This window comes from Anas platyrhynchos, chromosome 1 (assembly GCF_047663525.1).
Source record: "Anas platyrhynchos isolate ZD024472 breed Pekin duck chromosome 1, IASCAAS_PekinDuck_T2T, whole genome shotgun sequence".
In the NCBI taxonomy this organism is placed as follows: Eukaryota; Metazoa; Chordata; class Aves; order Anseriformes; family Anatidae; genus Anas; species Anas platyrhynchos.
Window position 1 is genome coordinate 63004190 of NC_092587.1, and position 26660 is coordinate 63030849.

General features: G+C 47.8%; 1 protein-coding gene across 2 annotated transcripts; it reads left to right on the forward strand.

Annotated features, from left to right (window-relative positions):
- The first annotated feature begins 1719 nt into the window (after positions 1-1719).
- Positions 1720-25139, forward strand: SINHCAF (SIN3-HDAC complex associated factor). Of its 2 annotated transcripts, none has more exons than XM_021279193.4 (6): positions 1720-1921; positions 17535-17682; positions 19462-19561; positions 20535-20661; positions 21790-21940; positions 22760-25139. In XM_021279193.4, exons 2-6 carry the CDS (start codon positions 17555-17557, stop codon positions 22920-22922), a joined length of 669 nt encoding a protein of 222 aa, XP_021134868.3. In that variant the 5' UTR covers positions 1720-1921; positions 17535-17554; the 3' UTR covers positions 22923-25139. The 2 variants fall into 2 exon arrangements, with proteins under 2 accessions (XP_021134868.3, XP_027325878.1); XM_027470077.3 differs by lacking the exon at positions 1720-1921 and adding an exon at positions 9313-9445.
- Positions 25140-26660: the final 1521 nt, after the last annotated feature.

Below are 26660 nucleotides of genomic sequence, written 5' to 3' on the forward strand. Positions count from 1 at the left end.
TCGAGCTGAAGTAAAACCCTTCCCATCCCATAGCAGGGCCCGCCATCTCGCTTCGAGGTGGGGTGCTCAAGCAGGCCGATGGAGGTGGCTGTGGAGTCGGTGGGGATGACTGCCTTTACGTTTCTTTCCTGACAGATCTGCGGTGCTGCAGTGAGCGAAGCCTTTGAAATGCAAAGATAAAAGTGGATTTGAAAGCTTGCCTAGGTGCTGGGTGACTAAGCAGGAATCTTGAGTGCTTTGGCTGTTGGGGAGTCCAGGTGTGTAGCTTACCCTGAGACCAGCCATAAGCTCAGCCCACAGCAAACATACATGCAGGCTGAGCCAGAAAGGTTATTCTGCCCCCCACAGATGCCACTCTATATTTGAAATAACTAAGCCTGCACCAGAGCCTGCGTAATTTCACAGCTGAGCTGGCCCAAGGGCATAGGAAGATGAGGAGTCCTCAGTGCAGGGAGTCTCCTGGCCCCTTTAGCTCCTTGTTTTCATTCTGCCCACCACAGCACAAGGTCTGTCGTGAGGCAATGGATAGCATAGCCCAGATTTGTTCTCTGCTGGAAGCCCAGTGCCAAAACTCCTCAGTACAGAAAGCTCCCGCAAAGACTTTCTCTTTTAAATAGTCATCGCGTCTGCTGCCAGGGAGGGAGGTGCTGCTCTAACACCTGCTACCAGGTGGGAGGCGAGAGAGGACTGGCAGCCCTCCAGGTGTGGGCTTTTCCGTTCAGGCTTCCGTTGTTGTTCTCGGGGGTGAACTCGACTTCGTGTCATTCACTTTGAATAGGAAGCATTTATCCGCCCAAAGCCCTGAATTCTCCAACAGACAGCTAGCACCAGCCTCTCTGGTGTTGACGAGCATTAAGCCTACCTGCTTATTTAAGATGCAATTTCTGCTCTCTTTTTCGAACAGTCTTGCAGAATTTGTGGGCAGATAAGTATTGAGCCTATGTACCGCCATGGTTGGCAAGCTTTTGGAAGCAGATCATTCATAAAGGGTTTGGGAAAGTTAAAGGTGAGAACACATGTTTTAAAATTTATTTTCATTGAGTCATCTAGGAGTTCATCACATCGCATGACCTCTGTTTAAGTTACTTATTCCAAAGTATCAGAAACACAGGCACAAATATAACGGCTTGTAACCTTTGCCATCTTACAAGCAGATTGGGGCCAAAGATATTATTGTACTCCTTCAACAAATCAAGAATCACAGCTTCTGTCTTGTTTTAATGTTGGAAGACAACACTGTGTTTAATGAAAAACTTTGGTCCAAGATGTTTTTTGAACTGAATCCAGCCACATCCAGTGCTCAGAATTTGTGCTGCAGACATGAATTCCTGCAGAGCAAGCTGCTCATGGAGCTACAAGCTGTGGAGACCAGAAGCAATACCACATAATAGTTGTCAGCTGGTTATGCTCTTTCCTATCACTTTAGCTTTCTGTTACAACCTGAGCATCCTGTGTTGATGAACAATGTGGGGTGTTAGAGCTGGCAAGTTTTATGCCCTTCTTACTAAGCTACACCTGATACAATCTAGACCAGGTGTTTTTCAGCAAGTCAGAGTAATCCCCAGCTCCTTAGCAGAGAATAACGAGCATGCTGAGCTTGCTCTGCAGCAGAACCCACCTGCACAGGTACAGGTACAGGTACAGCTACAGCTTTCTTCCATCTTCAAAAGCTTCAAACCCTGTTGGCTTTAGCTAACATATGGTCATGCTGAGACACCTCACAGCCTTAGAGCAAGAGGTGGTCTCTGTGCCAGCTGCAGCTCACCGACAGGAGACCAGGTGTTGTTGCTGGACACAATGATGCAGTTCACTTCCCTGGGACAGCAGATTCTCCATTCTGCTTTAGATGCTACATTCCTTTAGCTCTTTCAACCACTGTGTGGAGTGGATGCTGTAACTTGCTTGAAGATTGCTTTGGAAGGTAACCATTTTGTTGTAAGATCGTTTTGTAGTGTATATACTGTGCAATTGGTTAGCTTTGAGTACTATTTCTAGTTTTCTTTGATTAGTATTTCCAGGGGCATTATCACTGAGAGAGTAGGAGCAGTTTTGCAGGAGGTTATTGACGGATCTCAGAGAAGCTGGGTACTTCTATTTCTTTCATGTAGACTGAACCACCTGCTTTCTTAGGACCACATACAGCATATAGGTGAGTTTTAGGTGACCCTAAGGCCAACAGAACTGCCAGTGAAGGGAACGTGTCATGTTTCTTCAAGAGGTTTATAAATGTTTGCAACCCAAAACAGCTTTTACCCCACCACTTCAGGCCAAGCACCTATTAAATGGAAAATGAATAACTCCTACTATCATAATGGCTGCTCTGTAAAGGGATCACTTACAGTGGGGCTTGCCTGAGTGCACGTACCTGTTGGAGGGGAGCCTGTGCTTTTCTCTGTGTGTTTAAAGCATTACGAATATTTGCAGTGGGAAGTGGTGACAGCGGTGGATTATATAAGCCTCGCGGGGAGGTGTGCTGCTGCAGAGCAGAGGCCAGCCAGCACGAGGACACGTCAGAACATTTCAGGCAAAAGGCTGTGGAGGCATCGCTGAGCCCTGAGGTGGAGTGGGTGTAAAACCATCACAGGAGTGCCACAGCTGTAAGGGAAAGGGCAGAGAGAGCCTGGGGATATGGGATTGGGAGGGGACTGTCATGGCACAGAGGTCACAAAGCAGCATGGCATTTACCAGAGCTGTACAGGCCCCTGTTAAGGACAGAGGGACCTATGCAGAGGCCTTGAAGGAAAGCAGTCTGTGGTACTGAGCTGTTTCAGAGTCTGTCCCCAAGATGCTGAGTCTGTGTCATGCTGTGCCAGGTCACACCTGACATCCTGGTCTGTTTGGGGACAGATGGAAAGGTGCCACTGATTTCATCTGGCCTCTAGAGTTTAGCAGTTGGTGTCTGTCCCCCCAAGCCTGCCAGCACACCCTCCAAATGTTGTTTCCAGTGCCCCAGCCGCATATACGTGCTGACTCAGGGTAAGGAGCACGCTGGGAGCCCCTTTGCCACAGCTTATAAAAGAGGCTTTAAAGGGCTGCTGCTGCCTTCAAGAATGGCACACACAAACCCCCTCCTGTTTTGCAGGCCTCCTATGAATGGCTACTTATTCTGATTTACAGCAGGATGTGTTTTATAGGGGGTTAAACTTGGCCCAAACATTCAAGCAAGAAGCATGTGAGCACTTCTCCACACACACAAGGGGGAAAGGCCTGAGCCTTGCCGCACGCCTCTACATGCCGGGCACCCACACAGCCCTGCACCTGAGGGCTCCGTGCCCAAGTGTCTTGGGCCTCTCTGTTTGGAAACAACTTGAGGATCCAGGAGTAGAGGAAGCACCAGGCTGGTCAGAGCTGAAATCCTGGGGCTGTCTGGGACCATGGCTGGTGCTGGATGCCATGGAGGAAGGGGCCTGAAGCCTAGTAATCGGCCTACACAGGAGGGTCTTAACCCTTTCTCAAACTTCTGTTTTGATTACGTGGATTGAATCAGATGTCCATGGTTTCCCAATAACTGCTCAACTCTGACTCTAAATACGTGGCTTTGGCATTCCCAGAGCAAATAAGGACCAGTTTAAGATGTCACTCATAGCCAGCCATCCCACCTCCATCCCACAGGCAGTGCAAACCAACCAGTAACCATTGCTCTTGGTTTTGAAGCCTTGCATTAGGACTGGTTCAGTCACTGCTAAGGGCAGTTGTCCTGACAAGAAGAGTCACTCAGGTCAGCCACGGACAGAGATTTGTTTTGACAGCACACTGAAAATAACACCTCACAAACCACACTGTTAGCTGGTCTCAGAAAGGCCAGTTTTTGGAGAGTCTCTGACCAGCCATGCTGTAAATAGCCATCACTTTGTTCAGCTGTTTTTTGAAATGGGTCCGTGACTTAAGGGCAATGCCATCCTGGGGAACCTCATGCAGGTTGCTCTCGTTCAGCTTCTCCAGGAGCCCCCGGGGCTTCTGAGAGGGACAGGGATGTAGTTGGGGTGTCACCACTCCAGTAACCCTGTGGGCGCTCACCAGCCTTCCCTGTGAGCCCAGGTGCCCCCCGCACACTTCAGGGCACTGCAGCTTGGCTGGGACCCCAACCTGACCAGATGAGCTCAGTCCCATGGGATTGTCCCTTCCCATGGCACGTCATCAGCCTTAGCCCTTCCCAAACAACCCCAGTCAGCCAGTCCATGTGAGAAAGAGCACAGCTCAGATGGGAGGCCTCATACATCTTCCATAGAGAGGTAGATAAGCTGCAGAACACCACCTCTGCCTTCACAGGGGCAGTACCCCATTGCATCCCTTCTCTCCTGTGCCCATGTGGTACTGGTGCTAGCTTCCTCGCTGGTCTCTGCACCACAGGATCAGTGAAGACAGAGGAATTTTCCCACTGGCCCCGAGATGTCTGTCAGATCACCCTGTGCCTACAGAGCACACACTTCATGCTGCGTACAAGCTCTGATGTGCCCTGGAGGCAACATCTGGGTCCCTGGGCTTCTTGGCATGCTGTAATTTGCAATATGAGCAGAGAGTCAGCCTTGCGGGAAGTCACTAAGGTTAGATGTGTGTCCGGGTTTGTTTATTTAAGTCTTTCATCTCTCTAATCCCTGACCACGAACACCCATTATGGCACCCAACTTTTGGACATTTCTGTGAACAACATCAAATTTAGCTGAGGCAGGGGAAGTTTAGGCTTGACATCAGGAGGGGGTTCTTCACAGAGAGAGTGGTTGCACACTGGAACAGGCTCCCCAGGGAAGTGGTCACTGCACCGAGCCTGACTGAATTTAAGAAGAGATTGGACTGTGCACTTAGTCACATGGTCTGAACTTTTGGGTAGACCTGTGCGGTGTCAAGAGTTGGACTTGATGATCCTTAAGGGTCCCTTCCAACTCAGGATATTCTATGATTCTATGAAATTTGCCCATCCTTCTTCTGCCCTTCCCTTCTCTACATGGGTTTGTGAGCAAAGGCTTTCTCTTGGAAAGTCTTTCACCTTTCCTTATCTTTTCATTTTCTGAGTGGCATGCCTCTGTCCTGCAGAGGGGGGATGGCTCTTACATTCTTCTCACTGCCTCCTCCTTCGATGCTGCTTTCTCCCTGCCTGTCCTTTTTCTCTGTCTGCCCTTGGCTTGGCTTTTAGAGGATGTTAAATGTCAAATTTGGTTGATTTGTTGCAGACCAATTAGCTGATTCAATCCAATTAAGCTATCTGAAGTTATCTGTGTAATGTGGTGGCTTTGTTAGCCAGCTCCATTCCCTTTTACCCTTACGAAAATTTTTGCCTCCAGCTCCTCCTTCCAGATTTCAGTGGTAGATTTCCACTTGGTTCTTGGCTGCTTGTTCAAAGCTCATGATCAGGGCTTCGGCTTCTGCAGATTTCCTTCAGGGACCATCTCCTCCCGCCCTCCTCCTTCCCCTGGTTAGCCCAGGCTGCCCACAGCTCTTCCTCCTCGCCAGGTGACTTGTAAGCACTCTGTTGTCTTTGGCAGCTTGGCAATAAGACCAGCGAGGTGCTAGCTCCTCATGAGACTAGTCAACAGTAGCTGAGCTTGGTGAGGTTTGTATCACTATCCTCTGCCTTGCTTTGGCTGGTTAAAATCTCTGCCCACAGAGAAATGTTTTCCCTACAGTTCTGTGGCTCCCTGCAGCCAAACTCTGCCACATCCTCGACATGCCTTTTTGCTTCCCTATGACTATCCCTGTGCTATGTTGATCTCATTCTTCTGCTAGCTCCTCCTTGATCCGGAAACAGGTTTTTTTTTGTTGTTGGTGGTGATAGTGGTGGTTCTTCTTTCTTCTCTTGAAAAATAATTTTATGGACCTTTATTCTGTCTGCTGGTACTGTAGTCCAAAAGCAGGGTCACTGGGAACAGACCTGTAGGCTAGGAAGGCTCCACAGAGAGGATGGTGATGGGTGAAGACTTTAACCTGGAAAGATACAGCCTCAGGTTGCTTGTGGTTATTTAGCAGAATTCAGGGTAAGAGTTTGGAGCATCTACACCTGTAAGAAAATCCCGAATTCTGTCCCCTAAGTGATCCCACTTGAGACCAGGCCTACACAATACTCTCCAAAGCAGTTCACAACTTTCTTGCCCCTAAAGCTTACTCCAAAGTTGTCCACATGAAATCTGGAACTTCTCCCCATGCAGTTGGGAAAGACAAGCCTCTTGATTCAGAGCAAAGAGCTCTGTTGGGTTTCCAAATGTTTAGTCTCCATTTTCAGAAGTGCCTCAAACGACAGAACAAGGGGCACAACTTTCTTGACAGGAAACAGCCTGGCAGGCGGACAGGGCTGATCTGCTTAATGGCATCTTCAAATCGCCTTAGATAAATCCTCACAGAATGGTCTTATTGGCTTTAACAGGGATGAAAGAAACAGCACTGCAAAGAAATGAGGGGTGCTTGTGAAGCTGCACGAAAGGTTTTTAAACAGTAATAGAAAAAGATCTTTTTTATTTTCCTATAGTATATGAGCAATCCTTAAGAATTTAAGAGAATTATGTTCCTCTGAAGGAATTTGAAATGATAATTAAAAACTCATCGGAGAGGTTATTATTCTCTGTTAAACCCTGATGGCTTCCTTCCTTAGGCTGGGATATAAGTGCTCTGCCTCGTTCCTAGACGAGAACCAGTTCGGGGTGCTGGTCTTCCTGGTCCACGCAGCACTGGTGATCCACTGGGCACTTCACCCTGGTGCTGGGAACATCGTGTCACCTATTTTTGTCATCATCAAACTTTGCTGTCGCTGTTCATTTGGAGCCATCTGTCATTTGGCCTAAAACAGAGCATAGAGAGGGACCATATTTCTTTATTAATGCATTTGCTTTAAACTATCAGTTCTGTGAGCATTTACGCCTTCAGAAAATTCATTTGCTGTTACTCACATGGACAACCAGTGCAAGTGGGTGCTGATCTGTGGATGATAGCTCCCTCTTAAATTTTACTCTGTGGCAAAACCTTAATTAGAATTGTATGTCAATCAACACTTTTTTTTTTTTTTTTTCCCTCTGAAAGAACTTCTGGTATTTTTTTTTAAATCCCTTGGCCAGGCATTTAGCCAATGAAGCAAGTTTTCAAATGACTTAAGTTGTAAAAAGTGTTTTGTAGTGAAATCTCAAAGCAGGAGCAGCTGCCTGGGTTTGGTTTTGACAGCTGTTCTTCACCTACCAACAAGCAGCCTATTTGTGTTTGTTTATTCATTAATATTGAAAAATAACACAATGGGATCAGATGTCTCAGCTGACTAATGTCCTACTTTTCCTCTGCATTAGTGCCTGTGTCTCAGCACTCGTAATATATGTATGTTTTCTATATAAAAAGCCCTTGTGGTTAGCTTTTTTATTACATCACTGACATATTTCACCTTCCCAGCTGAAATAATTAAGACCCCGTCCAGGAAAGGTACAAGCTTAACTGGAGTACAGCCACAGTCCCATTAGTTTTCTAAAGACCACGTGCGTCCTTAAAGGTAAATATTTCTAAGAGCTCTCCTGGATGAGAGCAATTCCTCTGTCTAAAGCTCATATTCCAGGTCACCCGTGATCTCTATGATCCCATATTCCTCTTTTACCAAGGTGCTTTATTTTTTACAACAGCAGCACTGCTAAGAGCCTTGCCAAATGAGGCTTTACCTGTAGTGCTGGCACCCTTACGAAACAGAAGCATGCACTGTTTCAGGTGGCTGCACTTCCCTTAAATTAAACTCCTAAGGCTGGCTCCAGTTTGGGGCTATTTTTGATCCCCAGCTCTCTATGTGGTGCAGTCAGACAAAGCGTCCCGCTGATGCTGTGGGGAGTGCAAGTGGCTGGCTGGAGGGGCAGGGGCTAGAGGAACCCTGGAGAAAGCTCATTAGCTATAGAAGTGCCTTTTATTTACTGGTAGATGGCTGCCAGCCAAAATTGAGATCTCAAATCACTGCCAAGTTATAGGGTAGCCCCTGCAATGTCACCAGTGAAGGCTTCAAGGAAACCAGAGATGTTCCAGAAATGAAAGTTTTGGACCATGCTCTTCTCTATGCATCGCTCTTTGGACTTCAGCGGCTAGAAATGGTTTTCCTTTGAGAGGGCAGGGGTGGCCAAGCTGTTCGGAAAGTGAAATCCTCCAGGGGTTACAGCATCAGCTGTTCTTGTTATTGCGAGTTACAAGCCTGTGAGTTGCACTGTGCTGTGGGGTCTGTGTGGGACATAAAGCTGGCAAATAAATACCCGACCAGGCTCCCTGACCCTGGCTTGGAGGCAATTAAAGCCTGCTGGGGGCCAGCAGGGTAAGGGCACGTAGCCATCTGTGGGGAGCACGGGATCGGTTTGGTTCAGATGCAGAATGTTGCTCCTTGTAGACGCCATCTCGTTCCCATGTGGAGATTTAAATGCTGTACTAGGCGGCACTGGGCTGGAAGGAATGTCACAGGGGGTCTCCGGAAGCGTAGAGAAGGGAAGAAAAAATGGGAAAACGCTGTAAAAGTCTGAGAGAATCACTCCCTCAACTCAGAAAAGAAAGGCAGATAAAAGCAGACACCTTACACGCAAAGGGAAGTTGCTGAAAGAGCTGGTAGAGTTCCCTAGGCTAGTTAAAACCAGTAGGAACGATATCTGTGTATTCTGGGAGCCCATTCAGCACTAGCCACGCTTGTGCCCCGCAGGCTGAACGAAAGCTCGGGTTTGGCTGCGTCTGGAGAAAAGCACAGGCAACGAAGCAGGCGGAGGGGGATGGTTTGAAAGCACACAGAAGCACAGCACGCCAAACAACTCACGGGCAGCACCGGACACTTCCCGCTGCGTGCGCCCCGTGCCCGAAGGGACCCGCTGGGCAGCGCCGAGGGAGAGGAGGGCGCGGGATTGCCGCGGAGCTGCACAGCCAGCAGAGCCCCTGCGAGGTGCTCGAGGTGACCCAGCACCGTGCTGGGCCCAGGGACCCCGCTGCTGCCCTGCCCTGCCCTAAAGGGACCCCGGCTCCAGCCCCCGCGCCCCTGCCCCGGCTCCCGGCGCGCCGGCGGGAAAGCGGCCGGGGAGGCCCCGCCCCCTTGGCGGGAGGCAGGTGCGTGCCGGCCCCTCGCGCGTGAGGTCACCGCCGACGTCACAATGGGCGCCGCCTCCCCCCCCCTCCTCCTCCTCCTCCGTAGGCTTCCCGCGCGGCCTTTCTGCCTTAAAAGGACAATGGGGCGCGCGGCGCGTGCAGGGCTCGATTGAGGAGAATGGGGCCGTGGGAACGGCGCGTGCGCAGAGCGGCGGCAGGGGCGGGGCGGGGAGGGAAGGGCGGGACGGGGATGGGAGGGGAGGGGCGGGCGCGGGAAAGGAGGGGAGGGGGCGCGGGGGCGAGCGCGGCCGCCCGGGCTGGCAGGCGGGGCGGGAGGCAGGGCAGGGCAGGGCAGCACCGCACGGCACGGCACGGCACGGCACAACACAGCGCAACACAGCACAGCACAGCACGCTGCCCCTCCGCCAGCACGCTTGGAGCGGTGAGTGCCTTCTCCTCCCCTTCTTTTCCCCTTCTTCTCCCCTTCTTTTCTCTCTCTCTGCTTACTACGGAGCAGAAAGTGCGGCGGCGGGCTGGGGCTGCGGCTGGGGGCTCGCCCCTTCCCCTGTGCGCGTTCCCATCGCTGCTTGGTGCTGCCGCTGCCTGGTCTCCCCGGGGCGGCGTGACACGCGTGGCTGCGGTGCGCCCTGCCCTGCGCTGCCTCCCCTCGCTCCCCCAGTTGCGGAGGAGCCGCTCCGGGGCCGCCCCTCCGCAGCCCGGGCCGGGGGGACCCGCGGCTCCTTCCCCCCCGCTCAGCCCCGCGGCGGGACCGTGTGGAGGGGCTGCGGGCGCCCTGCCCGAGCCGTGCCCCTTTCCCCAGCCCGGAGCGCGGCGGCTGGGGCAGGTGCGGCCCCGCAGCGCACACCTGTAGCGCCCGGGCCGGGATCCTGGGGGGCGATGCGAAGCCGCAGGGGTCCGGGCAGCCGCTGCTACACGTGGGGCCGGGGCCTGCCCGGCCATGGCGGCGGCGGCCGGCCCCGGGGTGGGCGGCAGCGGGGAGCCGGAGCTCGGCAGGGAGCCCCTGTAGGGCACGGCGGCGAGCCTGGCTTTGGGGGGGGGGGGGAACAAAGGGCTGGCGTGTGCCGCGGCCCCGCACCGCCCCGGGGCGATGCGCGGGGGGAGCCCAAACTTTGCGCCACGCGGTGCCGAGCGGCGAGCGGCAGGGCGGGTTGTTTAGTTGGGGTTTTAAAGAATTTTGGCTAACTCCGTGCGGCCCGGCACCCCGCCGGGGGGTGGCTGTGGGGGTGGCGGGGTGGGGGCTCTTTGTTCCCGGCCCTAACGGGCCGGGGCGCGGCGCTGCCCCCGCGCCACGCGGTGCCGGGCGGGAAGCTGCCGGGACGCGGCTCCTCGGGGCCGGCCTCGGCTCCCTTCCCCCTGCACCCAAAGGGCTGCAAGGGACCTGCCGGACCTGCCGGCGGCTCGGTCCCGGCGAGCGAGGGCCGATCCTGCAGCCCCTGCCGCCCCCGGCCCCCCCAGGCGGCTCCCACCGCCCGCAGCGGCCGCCCCGCAGGCAGCCGGGCCCCGCCGGGGCTTGCAGCTCCTCCCCGCTCGCCGCCAGTCCTCGGGACCCGAATCGCTTCGCTAATTATTATAATTGCCACCAAGTTTTTGGAGCTGCGCCCCGCCGCCGCTTGGAGCGCGGCTCCAGCTCGGGATGCTGCCCCCGGGCTCCTGTCGCCGTCCCCATGTGCTTGCTGCGGGGGAGAAGTGTCCGCAGCCGGCCCCGAGGAGCTTTCTGTCTGCTGACAGCCACCCAGACGGCTCCGTGCACGCTTGAGCAGGCGAAGTAGCAGCGTGGTGCTTCCCCGGCAAAACCCCTTCGCTGCCATGTGCTTCCTTCCCGAGGTGGGACTGCTCCGGCAGCAGGGCACGTGCTGTGGAAACCCCCGGCTCCCCCGCCTGCACGTGGCCGGGCTCGCTGTGCAGTTCGGTTTTCGCAGAGGGGAAAGAAAATAAGATTACAAGAACCCCATAGTGCAGGGGCAGGCGCTGGGCTGGCTGTCTTCCCGCTGACACCAGCGGACGTGGCTGCTTTGGCACCCGAGTGAGTCGCAGCTTTGCAGAGATGTGCGGCCCATGGCAGTGAATCAGTGAGGAGCGAGTCCTGGGGCGCACACCAGAGGTAGGTGGGATTGAGCTCAGAGCCTCTGGGAGAAATTCCTCCTCGCCTCTCTCCCAGCCAGAGGATTCTCAAGAGAGGAGCTAACTGCCTGCATTCAGTCCTCCCTTTCGAAAGGAAACACCCCGGCTGCTTGGGAGAAGGGAATGCTGAGAGCTGATAAATTCAGCTGGCTTAAAAATGACCAAACAGCGTTAGCACTACGCTGGTTTGTTGCCTTGCCCCTGCTGAAGTCACCCACCTCTTTCTGTGTCACCCAACTGGCTGCTTTGCATTCGCTCTCAACACTTGGTGGCTTGTACCAGCACTTTCACAGTGGGATGAGGGACGTGCACGGTCCCACTTCACAGCCAACTTCTGCTTCAGACTTGCAGCTCTTGTGGCACTTGCTTCTTAGCAGAAAGAAGAAGCCAGGGAGCCGGGCCTGGAGACTGAGTGGTTAGGCAGAATGCAGGGGCGGGACTCCATTTCGTGAGTCAGGCTCGTGAATTTCTGTAGCATGTGCTCGGTCCAAAGTCCAAGTGAAATGACCACTTTGTTACTTAAAGACATGGAAACAAGTCCTTCTTAGTGAAGTCTCTTCAGCTATTTTGCCAAATAACTACCGCTTCCATTGCAGCCCCATCAGGTACATTGCTACCTCTCTCTACATGAAATAATAAAATATCTGTTCTGTGTCTTGTGATCTCACGTGTCCATGATGCTTTTTCAGCAGCAGGTGGTTGCAGACAGCATCATAGCAGCTGCAGTGACTGTGCTCAGATAAGCATCACAGACTGAACTCCCGGCAGCTTGCTTGAGAACATCTCAGGTTTTCCTTGCAGGGCTCCTGATTGGGCCGAGCGAGGTTTTAGTTATGCAACAGGAGTTTCAGAGGGGAAGTCCTCTTTCAAGGTGGAATGTCTGCAGGTGGGACAGGTTTGGGATTTCTTTTCTTCCCTATGCAAATCTTACTGATTACTGTTTTCATGCTTTGGCCTATCCCTTCTGGAGCACTAACCGCATAGAAGTTTGCAGGAACGCCCAAGTGGCTTAGCCTTTAGCTTTTCTCCTTTGTCTGAAGGGGTTAGGTTCTTATTTCTCACTGAAGATGAGTAGGGCTGGAGGCTCCCTTGCAGCTTGACAACTGCAGGTTTCACTCAGAACAGCTTGTGGCCCAGACAGAAAGTAGTCTGGTCTTAAGGGAAGGAAGCTTTCCCTTCTGGCTTTGCTGCATGGTCTGGTAGCTGCTGCTGGCTGCATCTGGTATGTGAAGATTTCACTGCAGCACTGAGTGCACAACAGTAGCTGCAGACAACTAGCAAAACAGTTAGCTTACTTATTTTGGCAGAGGAAAGATTCCTGAAGATGTAGTTTGACCTTTTACTGTTCTCACTCAGCTCATCGGGCGAAAAACTCCCCGGGATGCTATTTATTTCATTCTGATGTGCTTGGACTGTAGCAGTGGCCAAACACAACTTTCCTCCAAATAAAGTTGTTTTGGGAGAAGAGAAAGGGGTCATGAGGAATGTGCAGTACATGAAATTGTACAGTTGTGGTTGCTGGAAGGTAGTCACTGAGCTGTAAGGACAGGTGTCAACTGAAAGAAGTCTGATCATTGAAGTTCCACTTTCAAATTCCGATCAGCTGGACCCCTTTCTTGGAACAGTCTTTCTTTATGCGTGTTAAAATATGTTTCTGTGGTCCAATTTTAACTCTATTCCAAAGTTTCTTTTTGGACCATGTAAACTGAGGGGGAGGTATGTTTATACTGAGTCCCTGATACAGCTCCTCTGCTGATGTACAGTGCTCTGTCCTACAGATGATTTCTGGTAGAGGGATTGCAGTTTCTTTCAGCAGAGGGACAGGGCTGGGAGTTCGTGAGCTAGACAGGCAGCTCTACTTCTGGCTCTCTAGACAGCTCTAGAAGCACTGTGTGTGTGTCTGGGTATGGGAACTTGCAAGTGTAAAAGCCAGAACACTTACAGTCTTTCTGTATTTCAAGGTATTTATTTCTTCCCCTTTAAAATAATAATAAAAAACTTTGGCCGTGTTTCTTGTTTCTAATTAAATGCTGTAGAGATGAGCATTGTGAAATTGTCCTGACCAGAACTGTCTGCATTGCAGTATGTAGACTAGATGCTAGTTTTCTGTAGTTCAACTTCAGGGAGGCTGTGCCAAGGCTGTTATGTACACGGAAGAGGGAAATGAAATTAATTGCAGGTGTTTTTTTTTCTGACAGTACACTGGAAGGCTGCAGGAAAAAGAGAAAGATCCAGGCCAGAGTGAGGAGATGGGAAGAGAGTGAGGCATTGAGTAGCAGGATTGGCATCCCTTTGCTCTCCTGTAACCTGGGGGAATGTTTCTCTTTCAGCTTCACAAGAAGCAGGTGAACATGTGCCTTCTGACCGGCCTGATAATTGTGTTACAAAGGGAGATGTGCCTGCCCTCCAGGAACTCCTTCCTTTTCTATTACAAGATTTATCATTCTTCTTGGGGGAATCATAAAGAATAGAGAAGGAATCTGGAAAGGCAAACGAAAGTGGCTTGGAAAAGTTCAGAAGTTCTTCCCTAACTTGAAAACTTAATGAGCATCTGAAGCAATACCTTTTAATTTAGATCATCAAATTAAATTTTGCAAAGAAAACTTGAGTCCTGATTTCTAGTCCTGACAGGCAACGAAAAGCATGAAACAATTCTCACACGCATATGATACGTGCTGCCTTGTAGCAGCTTTTCACAAATGCATTAAGCAGGGTGTGTTTTTTCTTCCTCACCTACTCTGCTGTTCTCTGCTTGACTCAGAGTTCTCCACTTTTCTAAAAGCAAGAGGGCAGAGGTATGGAGAGAACCTGTTTCCATTCAAGTTGCTAAAGCAGTTGTTTAAAGCAGGACTTGGGGCATCAGCAGCTTCTCCTTCTACAGGTAGACCAGGGAAGAGGAGCCCTTTCTCCCTGACTTAAGGGAATAGTGCTCCCTACGCATACGTAAATCTCCATTTCTGCAGAATGACAAACATGCTTCGCTAGGACTTGGTTTGTTTTTCTTTTTTTTTTTTTTTGCTTGTAATTGGTCCCTTTAACTTCTGTGCAGCTGTTGATTTAAAAGGCTTCATATATTTAAAATAACTTGTTTAAATTTGGCAAGACTATCTTGTGCAATGCTTTTAACTTCTGTGGAGCTGCATTCCTACCCACCAGCTTTTTATCTGCCCCAAATTTTCCATGGTTAAGCTTCCACAGCTCAGATTCAGGCGTTGCAGTGGTAGGCAAGCTATGCTGTGTTACAGCAGCTGGCAGATCTAACTCCCTAGTTTTAATTTGAGATCTAAATTGCAAATCTTTCAGGTGAAACCTTTGAAATGGGCCCAGTCACATGTACTTCTAGCTACGCTGAAGTCTATAGAAAAGTAGTGCCAGCTTGAGCACTAGACACAATTATGGTTTAGAATGGAAGCTGAGGCAGTGCTTTAAGTTCAGCAGCACCTCTAGACTCAAATGCAGTCCACATTAAACTTTCCAGATTATTTAGTGTATAATGGTCAAATGGCAACTGTTCAGGGTTAAATGTGTAACTGGACGGACACCCTCCATTTATAACTGCACTTCGATGCAGTTGTCAGAGAAATCTGTTTTACTTGTGGTTTTGCTACTAACTTTTCCCCATTCAGGCATGATATATGGTAATACCGTTGCTGACCATTCATCAAGTGGGAAACAGATGGCACTAGTTTCCCTTCTATTGAAAGATCGTGTTGAAAGGCTGCTCCTGTGAGAATGGCAGCAACGATGCAAAACAAAATATTTTCAGAGTGTGCGTGTCTGATGCCAGCCTTTGCCAGAACATTAATTGTAAAACATGCGTCTTACTCTGCTGTGGTATAAATAGCAGCTGGTGACAGAGATCCTCTCATCGGTGTCCACGTTTCTGGGAGAAACTGGGTTAAAAATTGAATCAAATTGTTGAGCTCAATTTTACGTCTTGCCCTGTAGCAGTCAAGATGTTCTTGCTACTTAAGTTTTGTAGCTCTGAACATCGTGCCCGCAGTCAGTCCTTGGGTTTCTAAAGAAGAGCAGCAGACCACAGACTAAGGTAGTCAAGCAATCTAAAATCGCTGGTAGCTGGAAACTCCCAGATGAGCACACTGTTGGATCTCGAGAGGCTTGTTAAACACAGTATCCGCAAGATACACTCCCCTTTGAAGGGGTACTCTGCATGCTAAGAAACAAAATACATATTCTAGGTGTACGCCTAGACACTCCTTTGTTTATTTGTCTTGACAGTTCGGGGATATGAACCTGATTCAGTGGAGTGTTCATAATAAGTGTTCCTGAAAACATCCAAGCAGAGTAGTGTCTAACCTTCCCTCAGCAAACTCATTCAGCATGCCTCTAGCCTGACACCTTCTTTGGCTTACTGCAGCTGCTCCTGGCCTCCAGGCCACTGCTGTGCTAATAGAGGCAGCAGCAAGTAGGAAGCCTGGCAGCATTTGGGGTGATGCTGCTGGAGATGGGTGCAAGTGAGCCTTGGGAGAACCTGGCTCTCAGTGAGCTTGTGCTGCGAACGGGCACAAAGGAGAAAAGAGTGCAAGTGCTTCAAAGCTGTGGCAAAAAGGGAAGGGAAGACTTGTCCCCTCTTCCACCTGTCTCTTAAGCCTGGAGGATCTCTTAAGCGTTCAGCTTATGCAAGACCCTTGCCTTGAACACGCTTTGCACAAGTTGTCTGGGGGTGACTCGTGTCTTTATATGTGTTTGTGCAGCAGTAATTGCAAGGAGACAACCTCAGTGGGCACCCAGCGGTATTGTGTTATGAGATGTAAACATGTACTCTTTCAGCTAAGTCGGGGTTCCTTGTCGTAGTGGATTTTGTGTGAGACTATTGACCAGTGGTACTAGATAAAACATTGAATTTTGTTTTTCTTTGGAGCCTGGGAACCTCGGGTGTTTGTCTTGCAGTGCCACTGTGTTCTGATTTTCTCCTGCGGGGCAGGGGTGTTGCTGGGAGTAATTCCACCTCCATGTGAAGGACTGTGTCCAGGCCTGGGTGGTTTATTAACTGGTGCTGTGATCCTGTGGAAATGCAGAGGAACTCTTTCCCCACGCGTAACCTCTGTCAGCAATGTAAGCATGACACTAGGCATGGTTGTTCTGTGAAAGTGAGTTTTCAACGTCAGCCGGCCCTGCTTTTCAGATATTTGTATTGCTGTAACAATGAGGCAAGTCTGGGTGCTGCAGACTGGAGATTGGGGGTTAATTTTCTCCATCTCTGTCCCTCTCTTGCCTTCCTGCAGGTGAAGATGTGGGGGCGGACCCTTGTGCACGTGCATTCACCAGTAAGACAAGTTGGTTTTACTGGGGCATGAAAGAGGTGGCTCAGTTGATGTCTGTGGTAGAGAGAGGTTGGGATTTTTGTTAGCTTCTACGAGACTTGACTGTTCTGTTAGGGGAAGGGGGAAAGCTGTGTGCTATTTGCATGGCTCCATCTTCCAGTGTTTAAAAGCAGAAGTTCTTAGCTTCCTGTCACCAGTGGGCTGTCTGAAGCACCCGCTTCACTCAGTTACGCTTGTCAGAGTGCTTTGGGAGCTCTGTGCCGCTCAGTTCTGTTTTCTGAAACACTTTAGGAGCTCTGTGCTGCCTTCAAACTGGGCCTGAAGGGAGTCTGCACCAGGGGCAACTGGGCCTGAGGAGCAATGGTGGCAGGGAGGCCTCTCCTCACCCTGGCAGCAGGGTGCCCTTCATGGAGGGCGTGTGGAGCCGGGAGGCAGCCAGGCCGCTCGCCTGTGCCTGGCTGTGGAGAAGCACTGCGGGGTGCCATGCTCCAGCTCCAGACACAGCCGCTGCGGGCGAGGTGGGACTCCACCCTGCCGCTTCCAGAGCGGCTTTTCAGGTATGTCTGCCCCACAGCCTAGAGGTATGGCTGCAGCTCGTTTGAAGCAACTCCTCCTCACTTTCAGCAAGGCTTGGCAGGCAGGCGGGGGCTCCAGCGGAGGTGATGACAGTCCCATTGCTGTGACACCCGGGTTTCAGCCGCTGCTGTGCACCCAGGGGCCTGGGCAGGTTGGCATGGCTCAGCCTGCCACCCGCTGTGCCGCAGGTACGGGTACGGCTTCCCTGAGCCACACCGGCTGTGTTCATGCCTCTGGGTTGTGCTGTTGTAGAGGTGCCCTTGGAGGAGAATTGCGTAGCCGGTCCCCTTGTCGTGAGTCCTGGCTGGGTAGTGCTTGATATTCCAGCTGTTGTTCACATTCAGGAAATAAGAAAGTGTGTTCAGGTCCATCTGCTGTTCTGAGACAATACGTGAGAGCAGTCACCTACTCTGTTGGTTTCCCATCCCGAATTGCAGTCTGATGTTGGTTTGCCCAGTGAATTGTGCAGGTTTTTCTCTCAGTATCTAGAATTGATAAGTAACAGCAGGTTCCTGTTTGTTTCCACAGGCTACAGCTGGGAGGAAAAGATGTTTGGCTTTCATAAACCGAAGATGTATCGGAGTATAGAGGGCTGCTGTATTTGCAGAGCTAAATCTTCCAGTTCCCGTTTCACTGACAGTAAACGCTACGAAAAGGATTTTCAGAACTGTTTTGGGTAAGACTCTTCCTCTAGTCACCGCTGCAGCCAGTCAGGGTGTTGGTCTCCAAGCAGTCTCTGACGTGCAGTAGATGACAGCAGTGACAGGTCTGGCTGATGCCTCCTCCCTTGCAGCATGTGCAGTGATCTAGTCATCTTCCTTAAGTCCCTGCACAAGGCAGAAGGAAGGCAGCACAGATCTGTGGAGGTTTTCACTCATTCTGGAGACTTGAGCATGTTAGACAAAACTTGTACCTTGTTTCAGGGATTGGTGCTGTTGTTCAAATAGTGCCTATCGATATGTTATTAAAAGTCCTAATTGGAAACCCCTTCTGATGAGAAGTAAGCATCAACTAACCAACTTTCCAGCTAGGTGAAGTTGCACATAATGATGCTTGAAAGCACTGATAAGCAAAACTGTAAATATCAGTGATTTCTTATATGAGCTGCTGCGATCTCTCTAACTTGTTCAAACATTGGTGTTTCGTCTAAATCTGTGTCACTGAATTGTCAACAAGGCAAATTCTTCTGTGATAGCTTGTAATTATTTTTTTACTTTGTTTATTTTGAAATTTTTGTGGGGCAATAAAAAAAAATTCTGCTGTTTATGCGGTAGTTTTCCATGAAGTTTTTCTCCCAGGAAGAATGTCTGTTGTTGACATTTTCTACTTTTCTCCTTCCGGTCTTGTTGGATTAACTCATCAAAATCTTATGCCGAAGTGGAACTTAAGTACATCATATTTAAAAAAAAAAAAAAGAAAAAAGTGTATCACGATTGCTTCTCCTGTCTTCAATGTTTAGCTTTACGTGTGTAAACCTTTGCATCTTTGAGTCTTCAGCTCCTTTCTTGTTTTCTCTTTTCCCTACAACCTCTTTCTAGAAACACTTCTTTCACGCAGTTTTATAGTGCTTTGTATTGACCATGGGTTTTTGTTCATAAATCTGATGCTGACAGTTTTCATTGTCATATTTCTTAGCTGCTGTCCTTGGCAGTGGAAAGACTGTGTGAAGGTCTATTGCATTTTTTTATAAACCACAATAAAGAAGCTTACAATATATCGGGACTTTTGGTCTTGTGCTATCTGAAATATGTTTGCCAAGGTAAAAATGCAGTCTTAACACTGAGCAAATAAGGGCTTATCTGAGCCTGCCCCGTTCATCTACAAATGCTTCAAAGTCCTCTAATTTAAATGGCTGGAAAACTCTGCCATGTATCCCCTTTATATTTCTTCTACAGGTTAGCTGTAGAGATTATTTCTGAAGAAAGCTTGTTAGAAGAGAGCAAGTATTGCTGTTGTTCCAGAGACTAGTGTTTCTGAAACATTATCCTACACGTATGCAGCAGTGTGTTAGATGTATTTGTTACTCATCCTTGAAAGCTCTGTGAGAAAGCTAAGAGCTGAATAAGCTTTTGTCAGACCTGAGTTCTGTTCCCCAATGTACATTCAAGGAATATAATTATTCTCCCTCCCTCTCCAATCAAATCAATCTAACTACTGAAGCTGTTGTTTAAAACAAAACAAAAAAAAAAAAAGAAGGCAATGGGGCTGGGTTTTAGCACCCCTCTGGAAGCAGATTACAATGCATTTTCTTTCTACGTGGAAGTATGTTTTCTGAAAGTGAGACCTGGTCTTCAGGTGGAAAGGTTGAGCCCCCAGATTAACTGTCATGCCTGAAAAACAGAACTTGGGAACTCTTTCTTATGCTTTTTGCTCTGTTATCAAACGATTATTTTTATTATTAACTGTTACCAAGTAACTCTTGTGTGTATGTTTTTTTTTTGTTTTTTTTTTCCAGGCTCCATGAGGCCCGCTCAGGAGATATTTGCAATGCATGTGTGCTTTTGGTGAAAAGGTGGAAAAAACTGCCAGCAGGATCCAAAAAAAACTGGAATCATGTTAGTTGACTATCTATTTCTGCCCTACTCCAAAGCTAACTTGTCTTCTGCCTTAGTCCTTCCTGGGGGTGGGAAGGTGGGGGAGTGGGGCAAGGTTTGGGGGGTTGCTGTTTCACCCACACTCTCTGCCCAACCTCAGCATCTCTAAAACCTGACTGGGATATTTCCTGTTACGTGATTTTTGTATGTATTTGGTTAGCATATGTGCAAATTGCAATTGTGTAAGCCCTGGATGGAGCCACAGACTAACCTACCTTGTAATTCCTTGTTTTCACAAGCTCATAACTTTGTCCAGAAGTCTCTTATGACGCTCAAAATGTTTCAGAATTGGCCTCTGTCTAAAATTGGTCTCTCTTTTTTCTTTTAATAGTTTGAACAAGCAAGGTGATTTGCTCAAGCAACACATACAGCAATGTGGTTTAGTCAGATAATTAAAGACTAATATCTCGCAGCTATTCCTACTCATATATTCTGTTTTGATACATCTAATTTGGTTTGGGCCTAGGGCTGGGAAGATGATCGGAATTCTTTGTATATGTTATAATATTTATTCAGGAAACCTTGGTGATAATGGCAGCCAGAGCTATGGTTATTACTAGCATTAGCTTTTTATTCAGAAGTTAAATTTATGATTTAAAAACAAAAAAATCCAGGGCAAAGCTGGCAGTCACTCTTTTAACTGAATCTCTGTTGGCTTAAACAACCATTGCCTACTAAACTGAATCTGTCAAAATAGGAAGAAGGAATAAGTTGAACTGAATATGCTTTTTAAACTGTTTTTGCCTTCTTATCCTATAGACACATGTCTCAGAAACCAGATATAAGTGAAACATGGGAGTGTCAGTGCACAAAATTGTTCTAGTTTAACTAAACTGTTTCTGATCACCTTCAGCTAAATCAGTGCAGGTACCCTGACTGAGGCGGCGTCTGGGCATGATGCAGAAGTATTATGTGTGCCTTTTCTGTCTTGTAGGTCGTAGATGCCAGGGCTGGACCCAGTTTGAAAACAACGCTGAAACCAAAGAAAATGAAAACTCTCTCTGGAAGCAGGATAAAGAGCAATCAAATCAGCAAGCTGCAAAAGGAATTCAAGCGGCACAGTAAGTAAATCCAAACAGATCTGGATAATAAAGCTGAGGCCTCCCCTAAAATAGCTTCCTGTGAACTGGCCAAGCTGAGTCGCTTTCTAGATTCAGTTATGCTCTCACACGTTTAGGTGCTCTCTGTTTCCATGAACTCTCAATCTCTGTGTGCCTGGAGAGAGGGGGAAGTGAAGTGGGGGAGAGCTTGTGTGTGGGGTGGGTGCCTGACAGAGCTGGGTTGTGTTGGGTGGCAAGGGGAGCTTAGAGGCAGTGGGAAGCAGGTAGCTTGGCTGGGAGGTATAGCTTACATCCCATGCCTATACACTGCATTTCCAGGAAAAACTTTGCTCTCACTATTAAACTTTGTCCGTCTTCAGCTCTCCCCAAGAGAGGCTGATCTGCTGATACCACCCACTATCAGTCTTTTTCTTCCATGTAGGCTTTAAACCTAGGCTTTCTATTTAGCCTACTTTTCCTCCCACCTATAAATTCTTGCCATGTTTCCTCTGTACAGTTTCCTCACACCTTCCTCTGCCAGTCTTGGTGATTTCTTTCCACTAGCACTTAGGCTCTTCAAATAGATTTGAATTCCTAGCTTCCTAACAAAGCCATCTGCCAGTAATGCTCTAAATATGTCTGTAACTTAGCTTTTTTCCTCTAAAGCAAGCATTCCACCTTCTTAACTGTTGCTGCATTGGTCTTCTCTGTTTTGATTATCCTACCTGACCTGAAGGAAGAGTTCTCTTTAGTAGAGGCCCAGGCCCAAAGATCTTGTATCTCCTTATCCAATGCAATGTGAATTAACTACATCACTCTAGGTGCAAGGGGAGTGGCTGGGGGGAGTGAAACTAGTAGCCCTTTATTTAGGTGTGCATCTGTATACCAAAACTCCATAGCTCATAGTCTTGATCCAGCTAGAACTTAACACTACCTAATCCATTGCATTGATGGGAAGAGCTTTGCAGAACTTTAACAGAAAGGGGAAGAAAGGATCTTCTTGAAATGGGCAGGGGCAGGTGGGAGAAGTGTCAATGACAAAAGCCTTTCTCTCTGGTCCCAATCTGTATGTTAACTTTCAAAAGTGAGGGAAGGGATCAGTTTCTGGATGCATGTTCTGATTATTGCGTTTATTCCTCCTTGTTACAGACTCTGATGCCCACAGCACCACTTCAAGTGCCTCCCCAGCTCAGTCACCCTGCTACAGTAACCAGTCTGATGAGGGCTCTGACATGGAGATGAGTGCTGGGTCCAGCAGAACACCAGTTTTCTCCTTTCTAGATCTCACGTACTGGAAAAGGTAAAATGCAACAGAATGTGTACTTTGTGCAGACAGCAATTTGTTTCACATTCAGTGCTCGAGTCTGCTTCCTTGCAGGGTACTGCTGCTGACCTTGTTTCAGTGGTATCGTTGAAGTCACTGAGTGTTACAGAATGTGTGTCTTTCATTGGAAATGAATGCTGTGTGTTCATGGCATTTTTTCCTATCTCCCCCCCAGTTCCCTAAATACTAATAAACTTGCTGGAGAAATGTTTTTCCGTTTCTGGGAGTAACAGATAAAATTGCTGATTTTAGTTATCTTGTCTTGAAACTCTGTAGATGTGATGTTATCACATACATAGGTGCTCTTAGCAAATCCTGACCTGTGATGGTAGTTAGAAAATTGGGAGGAAAACCACAAGGGTTTCTGGGAGCTGACAGGTTTATCTTTTATTGCTTGTTGTGACACGCTAATCCCTTGTTTAGCTAATTGCTGTATTGAAATTGTTGTGACTTTGCTGCCTCCTCTCAAATAGTGTTTGTAAGTGCATTCTCGTCAAGGTTAGTTCAGATAGCTGTGTGTCTGAAATTTCTCTGGGAAGTGAAGCGGGAGACTTAGTTTTGTTCCAGGCGTGGTTTATTGTTTTTGTTTTCTTCCCCAAAGTGGTGTTGTGGATTTAGACACAGACTTGTTTTTTCCTTTCTGAGCAGCCTTGTCCCTTCTATCGTAGCCAAACAATGCTGGAGGCTCTAAGTAGTTTCTTGAGCCAAACTGATTTTTTTTTTCTTGCATTTCTGTAACTTCTCTGTGTTCTAAACATATAAATGATTTGCATCTCTCCTTTCTGTTTCTTCCAGGCAAAAGGTCTGCTGTGGAATTATTTACAAAGGGCGTTTTGGGGAAGTCCTCATAGACACTCATCTCTTCAAACCTTGCTGTAGCAATAAAAAGTCTGTCACTGAGAAGCCAGAACAAGAAGGACCACAATCACCAGCAATCTCCACCCAAGAGGAGTGGTGACTTCTTCGGAGAGCTGGGGAAGGTTATACAGACCCTCTTATTCTCTGGAAAAAATACTAGAAAAGTGATTGTTCACATTGGACACCTGCTATGCTGCCAAAAGACTATTCCCTAGAACTGTTTTGGGTTTTACTGCTACAATTCCGCAAACTCTGAAGCCAGTTTGTATCCTTTCAGAAAGACTGTACATAATATTTAAGATGCTATGGAACACTTAGCAAAGCTGAATGCTGCTGCAAGGTTGTCCCTCTAATCCTTTCCCCCCCCCCCTTGACAAATGAACCTGAGGATGGGGTTTTGTATATTAAAGTATATGTAGTTCATCTTTCTGTACTGAAAGAAGCAGTGGTTGTAAGGCATTTGTTTAAGGTTGGTTGGTAACCTCCCTTGAATTACGAAGAAAATATTTCATTCTTAGACATGTATGAGTCAATAAGATAAACTAATGCATAGAGATGTTATAAGTCACCTCTCTAGTTATATAAATATATATTTTTAAAGGTGTGGAGATCTCACCCTGTACTACTGACATTGTAACAGAGACAAATATTTCCTCCCTCCTACATGACACAGACTGTTAGCTGCAGACATCTCTGCTGTAAGTGACAGTTATCTGAGAAAGCCTCCCAGCACAAGATCCCTTCAGGAAGGGGTAGGAGTGCTCCCTTCCGTAGCTCAGGAGGAAGATTTGCCTAAGAATCGAACACGGTGAAATGGGAGGCTGTTTTTGTTTTAACCTAGCAGCAGACAGTCAACTTCATGCAGTAACTGACTGGTAATTAGAGGTGGACCAAGAAAGCAACCCAATGCCCAAGTTAGGTATAGGTGATGGCCAAGACCAAAAAACTGCTTTCTGTAGGCTCAGCGCAGCTGAAATGTGACCACAAACCAGACTTCTTGCTGGTTTCAGACCTGACACAGAACCAAGCCCCTTGCTAAGCTAAAGTCAGGCTCTGGTTCAGGGACACAATTGGATTCCAGCCTGGGGCTTGGATTCACAATGCCTGTTTCAGAGCTCTTCCCCTGCAGCACTTTGTTGTTGTTAAGTGACCGGCAGATCGAGGCTTTTATGAATACTGGACTTATGCAAATATGAAGACTTCTGTTAGGAATGGTGCTGTGCTGAATAGAGGCAGCTGTTTGCATACATGATCAAAAGATAATATTTTCTAATATTTTCTACCCAGATTCCCAGTTAAAGTTGTGTGCAAACCGTTGCAACGCTCCTTCAAACTCCACTTTGCCTTTAGGGTGAAAGCAGCTTCCTTGGAAGAGTGTGCTGCAGTTGTAGCTCCCAGTTGATTCATGTTCCTTTTATGAAGGTTTAAGTTGTTTAACTTGGGAATTATGCTTTTTTTTTGTTTGTTTGTTTGTTGGGGGGAGGGAGGGATGGGATTTTCTTGTTATTACTCTTTTGGGATATTCTGCAATGGACTGCTACAAGCTTTCCTTTTTCTGTGAGTCATCAGCATAATACTTTGGTGGGTAGGGCTTAGGACTGGATTTCCATGTAATCTCACTTCCTGAAATGGGAATGGTTAGCAAGTGAAAATATAGTTAGGGAAAGATATGCAGGTTTTAAGAGGAGCCTCCACCCTCAAAACTGCTTTATTTTTTTTTTTCTTTTTCTGCATTCTCTTGGATAGGCCAACCTCTGGGGAGAACATCAGAGGAAGGCTTTAACTTATCACAGCCTTACAGCTTTCAGCTTTCATTGATTTTACTTTTGTTTTTCCTAAACTCTGAGATTCTGCAGGGAGGACAAAGCTAAGTACCTTGCTTTCATCTGCAACCAAATAAATGGATTCTTGCTTGTATAACCGCTTAACTAGGTTGGTCATGTCTCATAAGGGCTTGAGCAAGAGTCCTAGCTATTTTTGCAGACACCTGCTTCTATTGGAGTTTGTGTTTTCAGCATCAGTAATTCTGTACACCTAAGGCTGCAGTATTGGTGGTAGGATGTGCTCTGAAATGGATCATCTCTTCTGTATTTATTTATTTATTGCTAGATTTCAACCGCCGACTGCTTCCCCTACTCCCTCCCACCTCTTCCATTCCCAGTAGTAATGCAAAACGAACTGTATGTAGTCATGCACTTTGTATTAATGTATTAGAAATCTATGGAACCTGTTTTGTACTTTTATACTGTTCAGACACTTGTAATCCAGACTTTTTTACTAGGGTAATAAATAAATTTAGAATTATTTAGAAAATAAACATCTGTTTCAGCTGTCCATTTAATAAGGCTTAGTGTTTGAACCAGCTCATGCAATCTGTGTTCCTATTTGAACAAGACTTCAAGACTTTATTTTTTGGAGGAGGAGGATGGAAGCAAAATAATTCTCTTCTTTGAAAAACAAGTTCTTTGTTATTTAATTTGGGAAGAGGAGCAGAGCAAGGGGAGGATACAGTGCTTATTGTGGCAGACAACAGTCTCAGGGCAGAATTCTCCAGCTTTCCCTTGGCGCTGCGTGTGTGTAATGGCCATTCCTTTACTGGAATGGGTGGTGCTGAAATTTGGTATTCCTGGGGCGTTTGATGTCTGATAGCTCACCAGCATCCAGCAAAGGCCAAATGAAGAAACAGCATTAAAAATTTGGTGCTGACAGCGTGTGGAAACATCTCTTTCCAGATCCAGCTGAGGCAGTGGATGAGACAAGTGCTCCTGTACTGAGCTGCAGCTTGGAGAGTTTCTTCCCACGACAGGCGTAGTCAGCTGGGATCTGCTCCAGCAGGCTGGTGGGAACGAGGTCTCTGGCAGGAGATGGCAGTAACTGTGTTTGGAAGATGAGGCTATTCCCTGACACTGGGGGAAAACCTTAAGCATAGTGGTATACTGCAATACTGCAAGAGACTATTTCAGACGTGAGTGGAGAACTTGATTTATTCCTGCTGAAATACTGGCCTTTTACTTTAAACTGAGCAAAACAATATCTGGAGCTTCATGTAGAAACAAACAAATTGAGTGAAAGTTCTGCGTAGACTGCACAACAACAATAATGTGATTTTAGCGTGACAGGATCTACTTTGCTCATATATTATCTTCTGCAGACACATGTGAAAGGAGAGTGTATCCCACTACTTGCAATGCTCATCATTTTTCAAGTGATTTTTTTCTGTCTTTTCCATTGCCACTCCACTCTTGGGGCTGATAAGGTGTCTTGGCTAACCCTAGTGTGTTGAAAACACCAATTTCAATGGAGGGGGTACTCTGTGTGAAGCAGATAACCTCATGGAAGACTACACCTGTGGGTGGGAAAGCTGTTCCTGTGGGAACAATGGGGAGAAAAGATTCCTTGAGAGCAATGTGGAGTGAGAACAGAAGGCAAAATCCTGGCTCAAGCTCTCCTGTGCTTCACCTGGATCAGCTGTCTCAGTGACAACTGTGGCATCTGCCAAGCATCTGCTGAAATACTGGCCTACTGCAAAGATGTTTTACAGAGGATTGTATCATGCCTACTTGAAAGACGAGGAAAAGGAGGCATGTGTGACCAGAAAGTATCTTGCTGGAAGTCACCAATGAACCAGCAGCAGACCCCAGATTTCCAAAGCCTCAGTTCAGTGCTCTGTACTGCTGGTAAAGCACCGTGGCAGATTGGTTTTACATGGTACTGCATGGAGACTAATTTTATTTTGATGTGTACAATGTGACCATTTCTTTTCCTGTTTACTTCTGCAACACTGAGTCTATAACCTCCATTCTGAGTAGATTGGGCGGCATCCACCCCAGTCAATAAA

Bases quoted from the DNA above. Each gene is read 5' to 3' on its own strand.
- SINHCAF (XM_021279193.4), top strand. From the start codon at position 17,555: ATGTTTGGCTTTCATAAACCGAAGATGTATCGGAGTATAGAGGGCTGC. The intron at 19,562-20,534 runs GTTAGTTGACTA...TCTGTCTTGTAG, and splicing joins CCAAAAAAAACTGGAATCAT to GTCGTAGATGCCAGGGCTGG. The intron at 21,941-22,759 runs GTAAAATGCAAC...TGTTTCTTCCAG, and splicing joins GATCTCACGTACTGGAAAAG to GCAAAAGGTCTGCTGTGGAA.